The following is a 19,919-nucleotide window of genomic DNA, read 5'->3' as shown; positions in this document are numbered from 1 at the left end:
CAAAGAAATTATATTAGTCACATAGAAAGAATTATGTCCTCACCACCGCGAGACAGGAAAATGTCAAATCACCCGCATTCAGCCGTCACAATGAGTCATTAAAATGCCTCAGGAATGCAAAAACAGGCTTCCTGCGATCACAGCGGCGAACATCACAGCGAGATCATGCCACAACCTCCACAAATAACACATATATATGGCCAGTTTCACAAAAGCCTCTGCCCTTGTGGCCAGGTTAATACACCTAGCATCTCTTTACTGCACCCTCAATGGAAATATTGTGATAAGATAAATGTGTATCATTAGATAGTGTATCATTTCATTAATCCTAATGATTATATGAAAATAAGTGCATGTAGACCAGTTTTTCCCAACCAGGGTGCCTCCAGCTGTTGCAGAACTATAACTCCCAGCATACCCAGACAGCTGAAGGCACCCGAATGCTGGGAGTTGTAGTTTTGCAACAGCTGGAGGCACCCCCAGGGGAAACACCGATGTAAACACTAGCATCAGCAGCATATGTGAGCACGTTCTGATGTGTGTATAATGCTCTGCTCAGGTCAGACTTTTAGCCACAATTATACATTTAAATGCTATTTTTTTTTATTGTTTTTGACTTGATTGCAGAATGTTTTACATGGGATGGTAGTGTATGCGTCAGGGCTGCTTTTTTAATCCCAGTCCAGCCCTGGTCATCGGTATGACATACAAACAGTTCAGCTTGCAGACAACTATGGATAGCTATTAGGGTGTAAAGCAATCTGTATCACTCCTGGAGCTGATGGTGGTTGCCAAACTTATAAAATTGCATTTCTCAGCCAAGTGTCAAGAAAGCAGAGTTGAGCTACTCAAATGCCACAGATTGGCTCACCTTTTAACCTGCCCTCACCTCCCAGCCTCTCTTTGACTGCAAGCCTAGCCCTCTATGTCAATCAAAGAAGAGCTGGGGGTAAGAGCAAACGAGAAAGTGTGGCAGGTTGTAGCACTTAGGCAGCTTTGTTCCACCCTGTCAACACTTCCCCCATCATCTTCAGAAAAGGTACAGTTTGCTATTATAGCTATACAGCTATCCAATGGTGTCAGCAGATATTTACAGCAAATGGAGCAGGCAGATCCTGTTAAAAGGGAATTTGTCATCAGTGTCACCTGCACTTACCTGTTGGTACCAGCATGTAATCCGGGTGACACTGATGATGATGATACTTACCTACCCCAGATCCATGGTTCAGTTCATCATTGTGCTTCTTATTCGGGTGACAGACTTGGTGCGTGGGTGGAGGTCTATGAGCATGCTGACGTCACCACTACTATTTCCCAATGCCCGCTTGAAGGCATGCCGAGTGAAGAAGCAGCAGCGGTGACCTCAGTGTGCTTCTGGAGCTCCCAAACGTGGGCCAAAATAAGAAGCATAAGGGACAAACGGGACTACGAATCGGGGGCAGGTAAGTATCGTTTTTATCAGTGTCACATGCACTACATGCCTGCACCAACAGGTTAGTGTGGGTGACACTGATGACAGATTCCCTTTAAAGAGACCAAAGCTAAGGACTCTTTGGACACATTTTAGTAATTGTAGCACCTTGAAGGGATTAGTTTGGGTAGAAGTACAGAATAAAAGCATCCCTTTAATTAACGGTGTAATTTTACACTTGCAATACAGGAAAAGCATTCTTCGCATTCTGTAAGACTGCATGAAAAATATATTCCTAGTCATGTAAGTAATTTACCTGCTGAGTAAAATGACAAATAAGCAATTTTAGTGTTAAATTACCTAATTCTGTAACCTTGGGCTAGTGGAGAACAATCAGAAAACTGATTATAATTACTAAGCATGGGGAAGGGATCTATTATCTGGAATGCTGAAAATGAGTTTTTTTGTATTAGATATTCATTCTTTTTTTTTTTTTTCATTTGAAGCACCTTGACTAAAACACATTAAAATATATTTCTTTCTCTCTGAAATGCAAAAGTTCTTAGAATGTCTAAGTAGGACTAGATACAAGCTGGTGAATCTGTTTTCAACGTTAAATATAACCAAATTAAATTTTTTGTCCACTTTTTAACAATGTGCTGCAAAGTATGGGGGGGGGGGGGCACAAAGCATTTGTTGGTGGTTTTTAAATTGATTGCCCAACATATGGTTACTTTAGTAATTAAGTGTCATACAGTAATGGACATGCTTACCAAGGATCTGTGCTTGTGTTGGTGGTAAATGGCCGTTTCTTGTGTCTCTCCCATCACGCTGCTGGCTTGCTTTTGGGAACTGGCTACTTCTGGTTTCTGTGGTCACCCTCAGACCACAATACCAGGATCCTTTGTTTCAAGGTGAGATGTGACTTATTTTCCTCCCACACAAGCCACCCTTGGCAGCACAGCCATGCTCCCTTGATCACATGACTTGCCCCAACATCACCTGACACACAAGCTGTGGATCTGTGTGGTTATGAATGCACATACATGTGCCCCGATCATCAGGGGGCTGACTTCACACACAACAGAAGAAGCAGCCAAGCCCCCTTTTAGTACCTGACTTGTGATGTATTGTCTAGGGCCGCAGAGAAAGTTGGGAGAGGTTCAAGACAACACTCATTTTGTAGGCTGAAAAAAATTAACTGGGCAAAAGACAGACAAAGAAATTTGATACCAGCAACCAGACACAGGTAAGTGAAGTACTTTGCTGCCTCTGTCTTACAATTAAGATTTAAATAAGGGGTGTATACTTCTCCTTCCTGCTGCATCTTGATAAACAAACTATATAAAAACACTGTAACGAAAAGTGCAGCAAAAAGCTGGGTCTGAAGCCAAGTGTCCGAATATTAATTAATTTATTTTTATTTAATGGGATTGGCTGCTTTATGTAAAATTGGAATAAAAGTTTGAGAAATGTTATTATAGTCAACTTTGTAATATATTCAGTTTTGTAGTTTAACTACATTTTCTCTATCTGTCTAGAAACTCACCTATCTAGTTTGCGCAGCTTAATGTCCTGACTGTATGACGCTCCTGTTCATTAAATGGCCACTGATCTAGGGGAATACGATGACATGACAATCGCCCTCCTTCACTAAAATACACTGAAGGTATTAACTAATCCTCGTATGGCAGAATACGGTCATACAAAAAGCAAAACATTTTGTGCAAACCTTATTTTGCAAAAAAAAGGGTGATTTTCAGCTGAAGTGTGCTCACCAAGTTTAAAAAAAAAAAAAAATGGACCGGTCAAAGTGGGAGAAGGTTTACTATAATCAATGTCTGAAATTGGCATAAATTATGGTTGAAATATAAGACAATCTCAGGAGAACATAACTTCTCAAAGTAGAACAATCCAATAGTGTGTGGGCGCAGTCAGATATAGGAACCTTGCTCACATTTTTTTTTTTTTTTTTTTTTTTAATAATACAACCATTTTTGCGATTTCTAAACTAGCAAAGAGCTGGTGTGAAATTTTTGATGTAAAGTGGACTCTCACTACTTAAAAAATTTAATGTAAAACAATGCATTTACATAACCACACCCACTTTTGCAAAACAGGTGTGACTAGTGTAAATCTTGGATCTTTTTCATGTAAAACACTTTGAATATCTGATGGAGACTTTTTCGTGCCAAAATTTTTGATGTGAAGAGTTCTGAATATGACCCCCAGTGTTTCTAATGGCAACAGTTTATCCATTTTATCTGACTCAATGACTGGGTAAGCTAGTTAAGACACTGCCATTGGAAACAAAGTTTTGTTCTTGTTATGTTGTTTTTTTGTTTTTAATAAAAGAACAAAGCTTGATGCACTTTACTATTAAATATAAGTTAGTTATTTTAGACCTTTGGCATACGGGCAACAAAAGATACACTAAATGTATAAACAGGTGTTTGTTAAGGGGGTACTCCCCTGCTCAGCATTTGGAACAAACTATTCCGAACGCTGGAGCCGACACCGGGAGCTCGTGTCCTCATAGCCCCGACCCCTCAATGCAAGTCTATGGGAGGGGGCGTAATGGCTGACGTTACGAGCTTCCAGCGCCGGCTCCAGCGTTCAGAACAGTTTGCTCCAAACGTTGAGCAGCGGAGTACCCCTTTAATACAAGTGCTTTATCTAATGTCATCCTTCTTTTCCTTAAAGGGGTTATCCAGCATTAGAAAAACAGAGCTAATTTATTTCAAAAACAGCTCCATTTCTGTCCCCATGTTGTGTGTGGTATTACAACTTGACTCCATTCACTTCAATGGAACTGAGCTGCAGAACCACACTCAACGGTGAGTGTTTTTTAAAAAAAAGAAATTAGCTCTGTTTATTCTATTCATGGATAACCCCTTTAAAGGTATATTCACATTTAATAAAGATATCCCACATTCACAAGATAGGGAATGAATTGCTGATGATTGGGGATCGGACCGCCAGGACCCCAGATGATCCTGAATGAACAGATGCGCACACCTGGCCACCTCTACATTCGTCCTCTATGGGATTTCTGTACACTGTAGAAAGTAGTGCTTGGCAATGTTTAAATATGGCAATTTGTTTAAATATATGAAACAAATTTTTCTCCACTGTATTCACTGAGGAAAATGAAATGCCAGGTGATATACAGCGAGATAAGATAAACTCCTCTTTACAGGTCACCTGTCTAACCCAGGAAGTACAGTGCCGCCTACAAAAAAATCTAAATAGACAAATCACCAGGTCCAGATGACATTCACCCCCGTGTTCTAAAGGAATTAAGTAATGTGATAGGCAGACCCTCTGGATCACTGGATGTTGAATATCTGGATTTTTCCAAAGCATTTAATACGGTGCCACATAAAAGGTTGGTGCATAAAATGAGAATGATGGGGCTGGGGGAGAATGTGTCTAAGTGGGTAAGTAACTGGCTCAGTGATAGGAAACAGAAGGTGGTTATTAATGGTACTTATTCTGATTGGGTGACTGTTACCACAGGGGTCTGTCTTGGGTCCTGCTCTATTTAATATATTCATTAATGATCTTGTAGAGGGGTTGAATAGTAAAGTAGCAATCTTTGTAGATGATACTAAACTCTGTAAAGTGGTAAACACTATAGAGGACAGTGCACTGTTACAAATGGATCTGGATAGGTTGGAGGTTTGGGCTGAGAAGTGGCAGATGAGGTTCAACACTGATAAATGTAAGGTTATGCACATGGGGAGGAATAATCTGGGCTGGGATTATGTATTAAATGGGAGAACACTTGGGACGACTGACGTGGAAAAGGTCTTAGGAGTCTTAGTTAACAGTAAATTTAGCTGTAGTGACCAGTGTCGGGCAGCTGCTGCCAAGGCAAATAAAATCATGGGGTGCATCAATAGGGACATAGATGCCCACGACAAGGAAATTATTCTACCGCTGTACAAATCACTAGTCAGACCACACAAAGAATCCTGTGTACAGTACTGGGCACCAGTGTACAAGAAAGATATAGTGGAGCTGGAGAGGGTTCAAAGACGGGCAACCAGAGTAATACAGGAAATGAGAGGACTACAGTACCCAGAAAGATTATCAGAATTCGGGTTATTTAGTTTAGAAAAAAGAAGGCTTAGGGGCGACCTAATAACTATGTATAAATATTAGGGGGCAGTACAGAGATCTCTCCCATGATCTATTTATACCCAGGACTGTATCTATAACAAGGAGGCCTCCTCTACGTTTAGAGGAAAGAAGGTTTCTACACCAGCACAGATGGGGGTTCTTTACTGTAAGAGCAGTGAGACTATGGAACTCTACCAGAGGAGGTGGTCATGGTGAACTCTGTAAAAGAGTTCAAAAGGGGTCTGGATGCATTTTTGGAGAATAATAACATTACAGGTTATGGATTCTACAGGGTGGGCCATTTATATGGATACACCTTAATAAAATGGGAATGGTTGGTGATATTAACTTCCTGTTTGTGGCACATTAGTACATGTGAGGGGGAAACTTTTCAAGATGGGTGGTGACCATGGTGACCATTTTGAAGTCAGACGTTTTGAATCCAACTTTAGTTTTTTTATAGGAAGAGGGTCATGTGACACATCAAACTTATTGGGAATTTCACAAGAAAAACAATGATGTGCTTGGTTTTAACGTAACTTTAGTCTTTCATGAGTTATTTTCTGACCACTTATAAAATGTGTTCAATGTGCTGCCCATTGTGTTGGATTGTCAATGCAACCCTCTTCTCCCACTCTTCACACACTGATAGCAACACCGCAGGAAAAATGCTAGCACAGGCTTCCAGTATCCGTAGTTTCAGGTGCGGCACATCTCGTATCTTTACAGCATAGACAATTGCCTTCAGATGACCCCAAAGATAAAAGTCTAAGGGGATCAGATCGGGAGACCTTGGGGGCCATTCAACTGGCCCACGACGACCGATCCACTTTCCAGGAAACTGTTCATCTAGGAATGTTCGGACCTGACAGCCATGTGGTGGTGTACCATCTTGCTGGAAAAACTCAGGGAACGTGCCAGCTTCCTGGAAAGTGGATTGGTCGCCGTGGACCAGTTGAATGGCCCCCAAGGTCTCCCGATCTGACCCCCTTAGACTTTTATCTTTGGGGTCATTTGAAGGCAGTTGTCTATGCTGTGAAAATACGAGATGTGCAGCATCTGAAACTACGGATACTGGAAGCCTGTGCTAGCATTTCTCCTGCGGTATTGCTATCAGTTTGTGAAGAGTGGGAGAAGAGGGTTGCATTGACAATCCAACACAATGGGCAGCACATTGAACACATTTTATAAGTGGTCAGAAACTTGTAAATAACTCATGAGAGAATAAAGTTACGTTAAAACCAAGCACATCATTGTTATTCTTGTGAAATTCCCAATAAGTTTGATGTGTCACATGACCCTCTTCCTATTGAAAAAACAAAAGTTGGATTCAAAATGGTCGACTTAAAAATGGCCACCATGGTCACCCCCATCTTGAAAAGTTTCCCCCCTCACATATACGAATGTGCCACAAACAGGAAGTTAATATCCCCAGCCATTCCCATTTTATTAAGGTGTATCCATATAAATAGCCCACCCTGTAGATTTATAGGGACAGAACATTGATCCTGGGATTTATTCTGACTGCCATATTTGGAGTCGGAAGGAATTTTTACCTCTAGTATGAGGGTTTTTTGCCTTCCTCTGGATCAATTCAGTAGGGACTAATTAGGGATATAGGTTGAACTTGATGGACTCGGGTATTTTTTCAACCTTATTAAAAGGGGTACTCCTGTGGAAAACTTTTTTTTTAAATCAACTGGGGCCAGAAAGGTAAACAGATTTGTAAACTACTTCTGTTAAAAAATCTTAGACTTTCCAGTACTTTTTAGGGTCTGTATACCACAGAGCTCTCTGCTGACATCATGACCACTATGCTCTCTGCTGACATCTCTGTCCATTTTAAGAACTGTCCAGAGCAGCATATTTTTGCTATGCATTGTTATGTTTGCTGGACAGTTCTTAAAATGGACAGAGATATTAGCAGAGAGCACGGTGGTCATGATGTCAGCAGTGTTCCAAAAAGAAAACCATTTCCTCTGTAGTATTCAGTAGCTAATAAGTACTGGAAGGATTAAGATTTTTTAATAGAAGTAATTTACATATCTGAAAAATAATTGAATAGTAAGTGATGTATTATACACACATTACAAACTGACCTGTAAATAGTATGGTAGCTGATAAAAATCGGTGGTTGCTGTGTAAGTGTAATGATCACACAGCAATGCTACAAGAGATGATACATATATTAGAAAATAAGGCTACATATGTTGTATCTGCCTAAAAGGATACTTATTGTCTCTTATCCACAGATCGCGTTGTACAGAGAAATGAAAATATACTGATGTATATAATAGGGCGGTTTCTGTGATATAGTTGAACAATTAGCAAGCGAATTCTGAAGGTTATATGTTGTTCTAAGACATTTGTAAGTGAACTAGAGTATTAAAATATGATGCATATCATAATTCTGTGCACTAGTCAATAATGGAAGTAACTAAGATAGCGTTACAGCGCAATCGCTGTGTACCTGTTACAGCGCGATTGCTGTGTATTGCAGTGAAGGAGGTACCGCTCTGCAGATACGTGGGCTCCCTGAAGTGGTGTTCCAGAGGTTGCAAGTGGTTCTTACTGAATTGACTCCCAGATGTAGCGAGTTACTTCTTTTAATGTTGTTTCCCAGGGTGTTACTTCATGAATGGTCCGGTCCCTAGGAAGGAGCGTGGATTGCAGTGGGAGCACGCCCCGGCCGGTGGCACCTCTACCAACTTTCACGCACGCTACAATCGGATTAAGGTTCCGACTGAGTGTGTTGTGAGTGACGTCACTATGCAATCCACGCTCCTTCCTAGAGACCGGACCCTTCATGAAGTAACACCCTTGGAAAAAACATTAAAAGAAGTAACTCGCTACATCCGGGAGTCAATTCAGTAAGAACTACTTGCAACCTCTGGAACACCACTTCAGGGAGCCCACGTATCTGCAGAGCGGTACCTCCTTCACTGCAATACACAGCGATCGCGCTGTAACGCTATCTTAGTTACTTCCATTATTGACTAGTGCACAGAATTATGATATGCATTATATTTTAATACTCTAGTTCACTTACAACATATAACCTTCAGAATACGCTTGCTAATTGTTCAACTATATCACAGAAACCGACCTAATATATACATCAGTATATTTTCATTTCTCTGTACAACGAGATCAGTGGATAAGAGACAATAAGTATCCTTTTAGGCAGATACAACACATGTAGCCTTATTTTCTAATATATGTATCATCTCTTGTAGCATTGCTGTGGGATCATTACACTTACGCTTACTATTCAATTATTTTTCAGTATATTACTTTCTACACAGTGTGCATTCATAGGGGAGCACATTTATAGTAAAGCAGCAGTACAATCACACATCAAACCAGACCCATCCAGCGCTTGTGATCTTTTATATTCTCTAATTTACAAATCTGTTTAACTTTCTGGCACCAGTTGATTTAAAAAAATTTCAACGGGAGTACCCCTTTAACTATGTTACTATGTTACCAAGGCCCAGAGACAATACAGTGGGGATCAAAAGTTTCGGCACCCCAGGTAAAAATTTGTATTCATGTGCATAAAGAAGCCAAGGAAAGATGGAAAAATCTCCAAAAGGCATCAAATTACAGATTAGACATTCTTTTAATATGCCAACAAAAGTTAGATTTTATTTCCATCATTTACACTTTCGACATAACAGAAAACAAAAAAATGGCGTCTGCAAAAGTTTGGGCACCCTGCAGAGTTAATATCTTGCACTGCCCCCTTTGGCAAGTATCACAGCTTGTAAACACTTTTTGTAGCCAGCCAAGAGTCTTTCAATTCTTGTTTCAGGTATCTTTGTCCATTCTTCCTTACAAAAGTCTTCCAATTTTTTGAGATTTCTGGGCTGTCTGTCACGCACTGCTCTTTTAAGGTCTATCCATAGATTTTCAATTATGTTGAGGTCAGGAGATTCTGACGGCCGTGGCAAAACCTTCAGTTTACACCTCTTGATGTAATCCCCCGTGGATTTCGAGGTGTGTTTAGGATTATTATCCATTTGTAGAAGCCATCCTCTCTTTAACTTCAGCTTTTTCACAGATGGCATCAAGTTAGCATCAAAAATTTGCTGAAATTTTATTGAATCCATTTTTCCTTCTACCCGTGAGATGTTCCCTGTGCCACTGGCTGAAATACAACCCCAAAGTATGATTGATCCACGCCCATGCTTAACAGTTGGACAGAGGTTCTTATCATTAAATTCTGTTCCCCTTCTTCTCCAAACGTACCTTTGCTCATTCCGGGTAAAAAGTTAAATTTTAACCTCATCGGTCCACAGAACTTGTTTATATGTTCATTTGCAAAGTTCAAATGCTGATTTTTGTGGTGAGGACGTAGAAGATGTTTTCTTCTGATGACTCTTCCATGAAGACCATATTTGTACAAGTATCTCTTTATAATGGAATAGTGTACCACAACTCCAGTGTCTGTCAGATCTTTCTGGAGGGATTGTCCAGTCAAACGTGGGTTTTGAATAGTTTTTCTCACAATCCTGCGAGCTGCTCTGTCTGATATTTTCTTGGTCTTCCAGATCTTGCTTTAACTTCCACTGTTCCTGATGCCATTTCTTAATTACATTCCAAACAGAGGATATTGACATCTGAAAATGTTTTGCTATCTTCTTATAGCCTTCTCCAGCTTTGTGAGCGTCAAATATTTTCAGTTTCAGATTTCTAGACAACTGCTTAGAAGAACCCATGGTGCTGATTGTTGGGGCAAGGTCAGATGAGTCTGGGTATTTAAAACCTTTGAGATTGACATCACCTGGTCTTTCCAGATGATGATTGAGAACAATCCATGACACTGGCAGGTCTCAGCTTTGCAAAGGGAGCAGTGCATGCTATAAATTCTGCTGCAGGGTGCCCAAACTTTTGCAGACGCCATTTTTTTGTTTTCTGTTATTTTGAAAGTGTAAATGATGGAAATAAAATCTAACTTTTGTTGACATATTATAAGAATGTCTAATCTGTAATTTGATGCTTTTTGGAAATTTTTCCATCTTCCCTTGGCTTCTTTATGCACATTAACACAAATTTTTACCTGGGTTGCCCAAACTTTTGACACCCACTGTAAATGTTAAATAACATTGTAAGGTTATGCTTACCCATGACATTTCCATTGTATATATATTTTTTTTGATTTTAGATCTGCTTTAAAAAAAGGTTTTATTCTGCTAGCTACAGCATGAAGAGATCATGATCAATAAATATATTAATGCTTAAACCCACCGTAGAGAAGACTGAATTAATGAAGCAGGTATACCAGGGTTTGTTGTACTGCCTGATGTCTCCGCTGCAGCAGTTTGTGCACATGTACTATAACAGAGTTTTCCAATCAAGTGTTTCCAAGTGTTGCAAAACTACCACTCCCAGCATGCTCAGACAGCCAAAGGCTGTATGGGCATGCTGGGAGTTGTAGCTTTGCAACAGCTGGAGGCACACGGTTTGGAAAACACTGCACTATACAGTATACACCTCTCTGTTTGCAGAGACAAATCCACTAAATGATTGCAGTATGACCATGTAGTGCTGGAGGGCTATAATACAGCGTGACCGTCATCTTCATTAAATGGCTGATATTTTATTGTTGCAGTCCCAGTAACAATCCTCAAGCGTCATAGCAGAGTCTGGTGTATAATAAAGTATTTTAAGGGGGCCTCTTCGTATCCCAGAGAGGTTAGACCAGTGTTTTCCAAAACGTGTGTCTCCAGCTGTTGCAAAACTACAACTCCCATCATGCCTGGACAGCCAAAGGCTGTCCAGGCATGCTGGGAGTAGTAGTTTTGCAACAGCTGGAGACCCACTGTTTGAAAGCGCTGGGTTAGACAGACGTGTATTCAGGCTCTTTTGCAGGAACATAGCGGCTCTCCTTATGTAAAGCTGATTACAGGGGCGTCTTAGGACACAGGTCATGTTTTCGCTCGTACAGTTTAACTAATTGTTAATTGTATGAGCTGGATGATCATCAGCAGGGAACCCTGTGGTCTTATGTGTAATGAGCTGACAGCACTTACATCTCACATATCCACACTTGAGAACCAAGGAAAGACTATTGTAACCCTTAAAATGCATTGAGAAGGAATGAAGTGGAGAAAGATTAATGGGCCAATATCCTGTTTTTTTTTTTACCATGGGACTAAGATTGCAATTTCGTATTCAACACTGGCCCGTATACCCTGTGAAGGTATAATTATATGATCGTCTTATCGCTAGTATAGAGCATCCTTTTTACTGTACTTTTTGTCTTGATGGCATAAAAAAAAAAATTGGGATCTATTTTGCCCCTTTCATGTAATTGAAACTGAACCGTTAGGCAATGTTCACATGGTGGAATTTCGGTGCAGAACTTTGAGAAGTATTCAGCTTTCCGCAAAATTTAAAGATCAGCAATTCCGCAGCAGAAATTCTGCAAAATTTAAGGACCTGTCTTCAAATTATGCAGCGAAATCCCATTGAACTCAATGGGGCTTGAATTTCCGCAGACTTCTTTGTTTAAAGAACATAAAATTCTGCCAAAATTTCGGCATTTTGCAATTTGGTTCAGGAAGATTTGCTTATGAGAATTTGTGCGGAACTGCAGAATTTTGCCGTGTGAACATACCCTTACTGTAACTGGATGGGGGATCTAAAAGAGGAGTGGTGAACTAATCTATATGTAATATATATATATATATATATATATATATATATATGTATGTATATTAAACAAATCCCTAAACAAAACTATAAAGTGATCCATTGTTTTGAGCAGGGAATCAATAACACGGCTTGCCCTGTTATCTGGATAAGCAAATAAATACAAACCATCCTGGGAAATATAAATTACTTTAGCCATCTTCTAACCCTCTTTTATAAATTCTAGTAGGGATCTGATACATACTGGGATACTAATGATGTTGCTGCACTGTAGATCAACACTGCCAATGGCTAGTTCAGTGATTCACAACCAATGTGCCTCCAGCTGTTGCAAAACCACAACTCCCAGCATGCCTGGACAGCCTTTGGCTGTCCAGGCATGCTGGGAGTTGTAGTTTTGCAACAGCTGGAGGTACCTTGGTTGGGAAACACTAATCTAGGGCATTTAAATGGGTTATCAACCATAAGGTGATTTTAGCACCTACCTGCCAGACAGTAATGGACATGCTTAGGAAGGATCTGCGCTTGTCTTTTGGGTTAAATGGCGATGTTGTGAGATTACCATAACACTGTGGCTAGCTTTTTGTGAACCTCAGTATTTCCTGTTGAAGTTTTCTTTCTTACTACAAATCCCAGAATTCCACTTTCCTACCTCCCACACATCAGCCACCCCACCCATTGAACAACAAACAAGCTAGATTCAATGAAAAAGGTCAGTGCTTTCTAATCAAGGGGCCTCCATCTGTTCCACCCACTGAAGCAGACAGGCTCCCTGTCATCACCTGCCTAGTGAGATCAGGTCTTGGCCGCATTGCATCCTGGGAATTGGGAAATACCCGAGACAGAAGTAATTTTGTATGCTGTTAAAAATGAACATCCAGAGCAAAGATCATATAAGAATACGAGACCAACCATCAAACACAGGTACAGACACTGTATTATGAACTACACTAACTTTATAGCTCCTATAGCATAGTCAAATAAAAAAAAAATCCTGGAATACCCCTTCAAGTAATTGTCCTTATAGTAGGGGCTACTCCAATCCAATTAGAGGACCTTCCACTATTTGGCGACCAGTGAAATTTCTTTCTTGACTCTTTGGATTATGGTTTAGAGATCTGCAGCACACCACCACACACAAGGTTGTGGATTACGCCAGTGGGCACAGGCCCTTAATTGTTTATTTTACATATACCTTTAATAAATGCCCATCCCTGGTGCAGGGGTTGCACCATAAACAAGTTTGCATAAATTGCTGCAAACCTAGACCTATTTCTTAGTGACAGAGTGAAAATGAAGAAATAATAGTAAAAATGTAATAATAAAGCAAAGAAAAAAAAGAACAAATGCCTTTCTGCCAATAACATTAGGTCAAGCCAAATATCATAAACCTACAGTTTACGTTGCTCTTCACATACAAATAGGCATAAAGCATAAAAACATAGGAGAAAGTGTGTGTATGTCATTCTAACATGTTTGGAAGCAAACTATGTACAGATGGACAGTAGTGGGCACTAAATGCATACTTACAGCATGTAAAAAAAAAAATGTAAATGTAAATTACCTTACATTTCTTGGCACGTCTTCTTCATACCTGAAAATACAAACATAACAATGTATCAGTGTAGTCTTCTTTTACAACACTAGTAAATCTGAATTTCCCATTTTATTATTAATTACAGCTCCCTTCAAATCATGTCATCAATTGGAAGCAAACCAAGTAACCTAAAGCATGAGGGTGGCTTTCAGTTGTTAACTCTGCACTGTCCCTTTAGAAGCTCACTTATGAGGCCAATAGGATGCCTTTGTAAAATTGAAAAATTTGGGACACCTGGATATCTAACCCATCTATCGCATCTTAAGGGCATATTCACACGTACAGTATCATGTGCATATTTGATGCGCAGGATTTAAAGCTGTGTTCAGTCATTTAGTTTACATTGAAATCTGCGGCATAAAATCTGCAGCTTCATATCCTGCGCATCAAATAATCGCAGGATACCATACGTGTGAATACACCTTTAAGTGCAACTGTTATAGAGTATATGCTTGTGACGCTGCACGCACACAGCACACTAGATCTTCACAAGCCTATTCTATAAATTCATTTGTTGGAAAAGAACGCTGCTGTATACTGACAATAAACAGGGGCCTAGGGTATGCTCTTTTCTGGGGGCCACACCACCTCTTTCTGGCAACGTCAATCTGTTGAATGAAACACAGGGCTCGCCTGCCGGCGGCATCCTTGCGTACAATCACCAGAGTGACTTAGCTGGAGAGAGGCAGTGCAGCCTCAAAGAAGAGCAGACATCGAGTCCTGCATCTCTCAATGTCTTGACGACTCCTGGACGGGATTACAAACCTGTTTATTGTATACTGCAGCCTTCTTTTTCAGCAAAGGTATGCCTAGAATAGGCTTGTGAAGCCCTAAAGCACTGTGTGTGCAGCTTCATAAGCCCACTCTACGTCAGTTTTAACTCTATGATGTGCCATTACTTCATCACAAAGGACCATGATGGAAGGTGTAGACTGTTTCTCCTTCTTTCTCTTGTCTTCTTTCTGCTGTGCTATTTATGCCCTTTTTGTTCTCTTTTCTTTTTTGTACATGGCAATATGTTTTGCTCAAAGTTGATTTTCCCTTGGTTTTCTAGTTTTAGACTGTTTATGTACATTCCACAATGTGTGCAACATGTTTATGCCATAAATGTTAATTAAAAAAAAAATCAATATTTATTTAGCCAGCTAGGTAGGCTTACTTGAAAGCTTGGAAGCTGGAGATAATAAATATGGAAATGAAAAATTTTCACTGAAAATCTGGTCTCAGTAAGAGGTGGTCTTTACAAAAGGTGTCACTGTATATATAATAAGGGTATGGTATAGGGCACATGCCTAAGAGTGGCAAAAAAGGTTATCCGCCAGTCTACTGAAAAGAGGACATAGCACAGGCAGCATCCCCCATTATGAATGCAGGAAGAGAGCGACTACAGCGTTAAGGTCTAGTATATTACAATAACCTACTGAAATAGCAGTTACAAACATTTGCCAATAAAATAGAAAGCTATAGTATTGATTGACCAAGAAAAATAAATAAATTGAGCGTTAGGCTCCAGTGGAATAGTGCCCCCAATGGGCAAATGATCCTGAAAAATGTTTACATGCACACTGTAAATTACCAATGAGAAAACATTGAACAATGAATTTCCAATAGACCTCTGGAGTGCAATTGTTTTATGCTGAAAGAAAAAGAACCAAATAATGTATATAGATTGTTTTCTGTATAAGCCATATTTCAGTGTAATGTGCACTTAAAACATTTCAGTGCTGGATTTCACTAGGTATAAAACATTCACAAAGACATCTGCTATGAGCATATCTTCTACTCTAGATTCTAGAAGTAGAACAATCTGACATTTGGAGCAGTTCTTGTTGTAGTTCAATATGCAACACTGCAAAGTCCCTATGAATATACAACTCCAATTTTAAAAGGTAATTTTCCGCTAAAATAAATTTGAAAAAGTCATTCAGCTGTCCTCTTAAATTCCACTCAATCATTCAATCAATCTGTTTTGTGCAGACCTCATTTTTTTTACCTTTTGCATCTATATCATGAAATGTTTTTAAAGGATGCAGCAATATTTGGTAATGCAACTGCATTCAGCACAGTAATAAATGTCAACCATGGACTTATATTAGAAGAACAAGAGGCAGTCCTGTATAAAATATCATACTCAACTATAAAAAAGAAAACTAAGGCAACACTCTTTAGCCTATGTGGAGCCAATTATAGGCTATGGACTTGTTTGGTATATATCTGGTAACACTAGTCTTTATATCAGTTTCTAGAATGGATGGAAAATAATAAGGCTACATTGTCAGGTCCCATAGATGTTGCCCCCAAAATCCCTGGAGCCTCCCTTATCTGGGGACCTAAAAGGGCTTCCACCGAAAATCATTTAAACCAAATAATATCAATCCAAACAGATTTTATAATTTACGATCTGTAACACAATCACATACTGCTCTGTCTAACAAGCACACCTGCCAGGTTATCAACTCCCCATATAATCCAGTCCATGTCTTCCTCCAATGCCATGCTTTGGTCCCTCCTGCTACTTCAACTGCTGTTATTGGTCCTGACCATAGGGTGTACATATGCTCACTCTAAGGCTATGTTCACATGATGGAATGTCCGAACGGCGGACGGGGCCGACATAATATTTTGGTGCTAGAAACACACAGGAATGCGTTGTCTCATAGACGGCAATGCATTCCGTGCGGACTCTGCACAAAGAATTAACATGTTCATTCTTTATACAGACACGGAAAATTGAATTTCCGTGCCTGAAACATCTGGCACGGAAATTCCACTGTGTGCACAGAGCAGCAGAATCTACTGCAGCGGAATTACTGTGCTGACATTCCAAGCAGAATTCCGCACAAAAATTCCGACATGTGAACATGGCCTTAGACTTTTGAAGGAACTGTGCACTTGCCCAAATCCTTCCTTTTAGGGAGCGACCGATTATCGGTATGGCCGATATCTGCCGATAATCACGATTTTGGGCATTATCGGTATCGGCAATTACTTTGCCGATAAGCCGATAATGCCCCGTCCCCCACACCGCCCCCACCGCACTGCGTCGCACCCCCCACCGTAGTGCTGGGCGGTATGCCGGCATGAACCGGATACCGTTTTTTTTTTTCTCCCACGGTATGGATTTTTGCCCGTACCGCTATACCAGTCGGGCCCCTCCCCCACCCTCCGAGTCAATAAAAAAATATTTAACTTACCCGTAATGGGGGTGGTCCGGGCCATCCATCCTCCCTGTAGTGTCCGGCGGCATTCCGGGTGGAGGGTGAACCGGTCCGATCTGTCCTTCTCCGGGGGTCATCTTCTCCACTCCGGGCAGGCTTCGGCCTAGTACGCTGCATAGACGCCGCTACGCCGTGACGTCAGGTGTGTCGCTGCGCACGGGCGTCACTGCGCAGCGGCGTCTATGCAGCGTACTAGGCCGGAGCCTGCCCGGAGTGGAGAAGATGACCCCCGGAGAAGAAGGACAGCCAGGACCGGTTCACCCTCCACCCGGAATGCCACCGGACACTACAGGAAGGATGGATGGCCCGGACCACCCTGACAGGTAGGGGGAGAGAAGCGGGTGGTGGCGGCGGAGGCCTATGGCACCACAAAAGCCACTGCAGTGCATTGATTTAAAGCGCCCGCTTTTAATCAATGATCTGCAGCAGTGTCACGGGGGGATAAATAGCCGATAACTTATACAGGAATATCGGTATAAGTTAGCGGCTATCGGCCCTAACCTCCACCGATTATCGGTATCGGCCCTAAAAAAACGATATCGGTCGATCCCTACTTCCTTTCCCAATTATCTTTTCACTTTAGGTATATCTTGCAGCTCAACTGTTCACTAATTGCCTAAGCAATAGGTTCATAGTGGTACACAAGGTATTCCTTGTGAGTAAATTTGTTTCTGGCACCGCAAAAGCTGCTGCAGTTCATTGATTTAAAGCGCCCGCTTTAAATCAATGATCTGCAGCGGTGTCGCCAGGTTGGGGGATAAATAGCCGATAACTTATACCGGAATATCGGTATAAGTTATCGGACTTAACCTCCACAGATTATCGTTATCGGCCCTAAAAAATCGATATCTGTCGATCCCTACTTGACTCATATCTCAACTATTCTCCTCCCTAAACCCCTAGTTCCTCGAACTGCTGTCTCATCGGCCTTGAGGCAAGCCACCACTTATACCTGGACCAATCCTTAGAGTTGAAATCCAGATTACAAAAGTACTTCAGCTAAGTTCAGATTCTCATACAATCCTTGGGTGAAAACCAGGGGAACACTTAGACAATACCTTCAAAAGTAGCCCATAGACAAACTTTATAGGATACACAGTGGGTCCACATCTGCTGCTTGTTACACTATTCACAAAAAAGTTTGCCACCAAACTCCACAAGCAATGATCTTATAAACTGACATACACGTATATAAGGAGTATCAAACAGTTGAGTGACAACCCTTGTAATGGCGACTAGAGATGAGCGGATTTTTGGAAAATTCGATTTGGTTCGATTCAAATTGTTTTGTGGCGAATCGCTATTAAAACGGCTATTTCCAGGCTACAGAGAGGCTCAATAGGGGAGTAGAACACTTTGCCTTGTCGTAACACGCATAGGGAGTGTGAGGTGTTAGTGAAATAATACGGTAATTCAGTATGACATGCAGATCACAGGCCTCGCTATTAGAATCACTGCCGCACAGCGGCACAATGACAGAGCTTGGTAATTGGAATGCGCAAACTTTAAATCCTTTTTTGCGGACCCATTGGAAGGCAAGTCTGGTGCCAGCAGACGCGGTAATTCCAGCTACAATAGTGTATAATTGCTGCAGTGTAAACTATGGAGAGCTCCTAGTTGTATCTTAAAATCGAGCTTGATTTCCGCCGCGAGGCCGGCTACCACGTGTCCCAGCCCCCACCTCTAAGCGCACCCCAATGCTCATGGCTTGAAAAGGGAGGGACTGCAGTACCAGTAACTTGGACAGGAGAACATTCAGCTTATGCACCGTTGGATGAGTGGGCATAAGTTGCAGCAGTGAAAAAGCTCGTACTTGTGTCTTAAAAGGAGGAGACCATATGGTGGCACAATGACACAGTCTGGAGTGGCGGCAGCCTATGTAGGCTGCAGAGCAGCACAATTTTAGAGTAGTGTGTCAGTTTGTACTCTTTCTCAGTGGTGCAGGCCTGACTCGGGAGGACTACTGGGTAGATCAAATTAAAGAAAAGGGAATGTCCAGTGTCCAGAATCCAGATGAAGTCCAACAGGGTATATCTTTATTAAGAGGCTTGCAAGTACACGTTAAAACACTCTAAACTGGGAAGATCCTGCCGGTATCACATGCTTGTCGAAAATATTAAGCCATGCACGTGTAAGTAAGCACGGTTGGTACTGCGAAACTGCGTATCAAACTTTGAATGTTTGATTTAATCAGTTATGGTTTAATTTTCTCGCTCCAACCTGTTTCTTTGGATTCTTGTGGTAATTCAAGAGATAACATGAGGTCTAGCGATGATCAAATTTGATAAAAAATTTCATTTGTCCCATTAGCAGAATTTTCTGATTTTTTTATTTTTTTATATGAACTTATTTTGGTCGAAAAGCTATAAAAAACTGGACATGAGCCAGTGGAAACCAAATGGCAGCAGAATGACACAGCCTGGAGGTGGTGGCAACATGAGGAGACCATATAGTGGCTGAATTACACAGCCTGGAGGTAGCGGCAGCATGAGGAGACCAAATAGTGGCTGAATGACACCGTGGAAGTGTTCGCAGCATGAGGAGACCCTATAGTGGCTGAATGACACAGCGTGCAGGTGTTGTCAGCATGAGGACACCATATAGTGGCTGAATAACACAGCCTGGAGGTGACGGCAGCATGAGGAAACCATATTGTGGCTGAATGACACAGCCTGGAGGTGGCGGAAGCATGAGGAGACCATATAGTGATTTAATGACACAGCCTGGAGGTGGTGGCAGCATGAAGAGACAGTATAGTGGCTGACTGACACAGCCTGGAGGTGGCCGAAGGATGAGGAGACCATATAGTGGCTGAATGACACAGCCTAGAGGTGGTGGCAGCATGATGACACCATATAGTGGCTGAATGACACAGCCTGAAGGTGGCGGAAGTATGAGGAGACCATATAGT

At 41.2% G+C, this 19,919-nt stretch overlaps 1 protein-coding gene across 6 annotated transcripts in view; it reads right to left on the bottom strand.

Annotated features, from left to right (window-relative positions):
• Positions 1-19,919, bottom strand: part of IQSEC1 (IQ motif and Sec7 domain ArfGEF 1) — an 830,222-nt gene that overhangs the window by 571,302 nt on the left and 239,001 nt on the right. For all 6 annotated transcript variants that reach the window (XM_056524209.1, XM_056524210.1, XM_056524198.1 and 3 more), the window contains exon 2: positions 13,758-13,787. In XM_056524209.1, coding sequence (XP_056380184.1) covers positions 13,758-13,787 — 30 coding nt within the window. The remainder of the gene's footprint in view (positions 1-13,757; positions 13,788-19,919) is intronic.

The sequence above is a fragment of the Hyla sarda genome, chromosome 6 (assembly GCF_029499605.1).
Source record: "Hyla sarda isolate aHylSar1 chromosome 6, aHylSar1.hap1, whole genome shotgun sequence".
NCBI classification, from domain to species: Eukaryota; Metazoa; Chordata; class Amphibia; order Anura; family Hylidae; genus Hyla; species Hyla sarda.
This window is presented reverse-complemented; position numbering and strand designations above follow the sequence as displayed.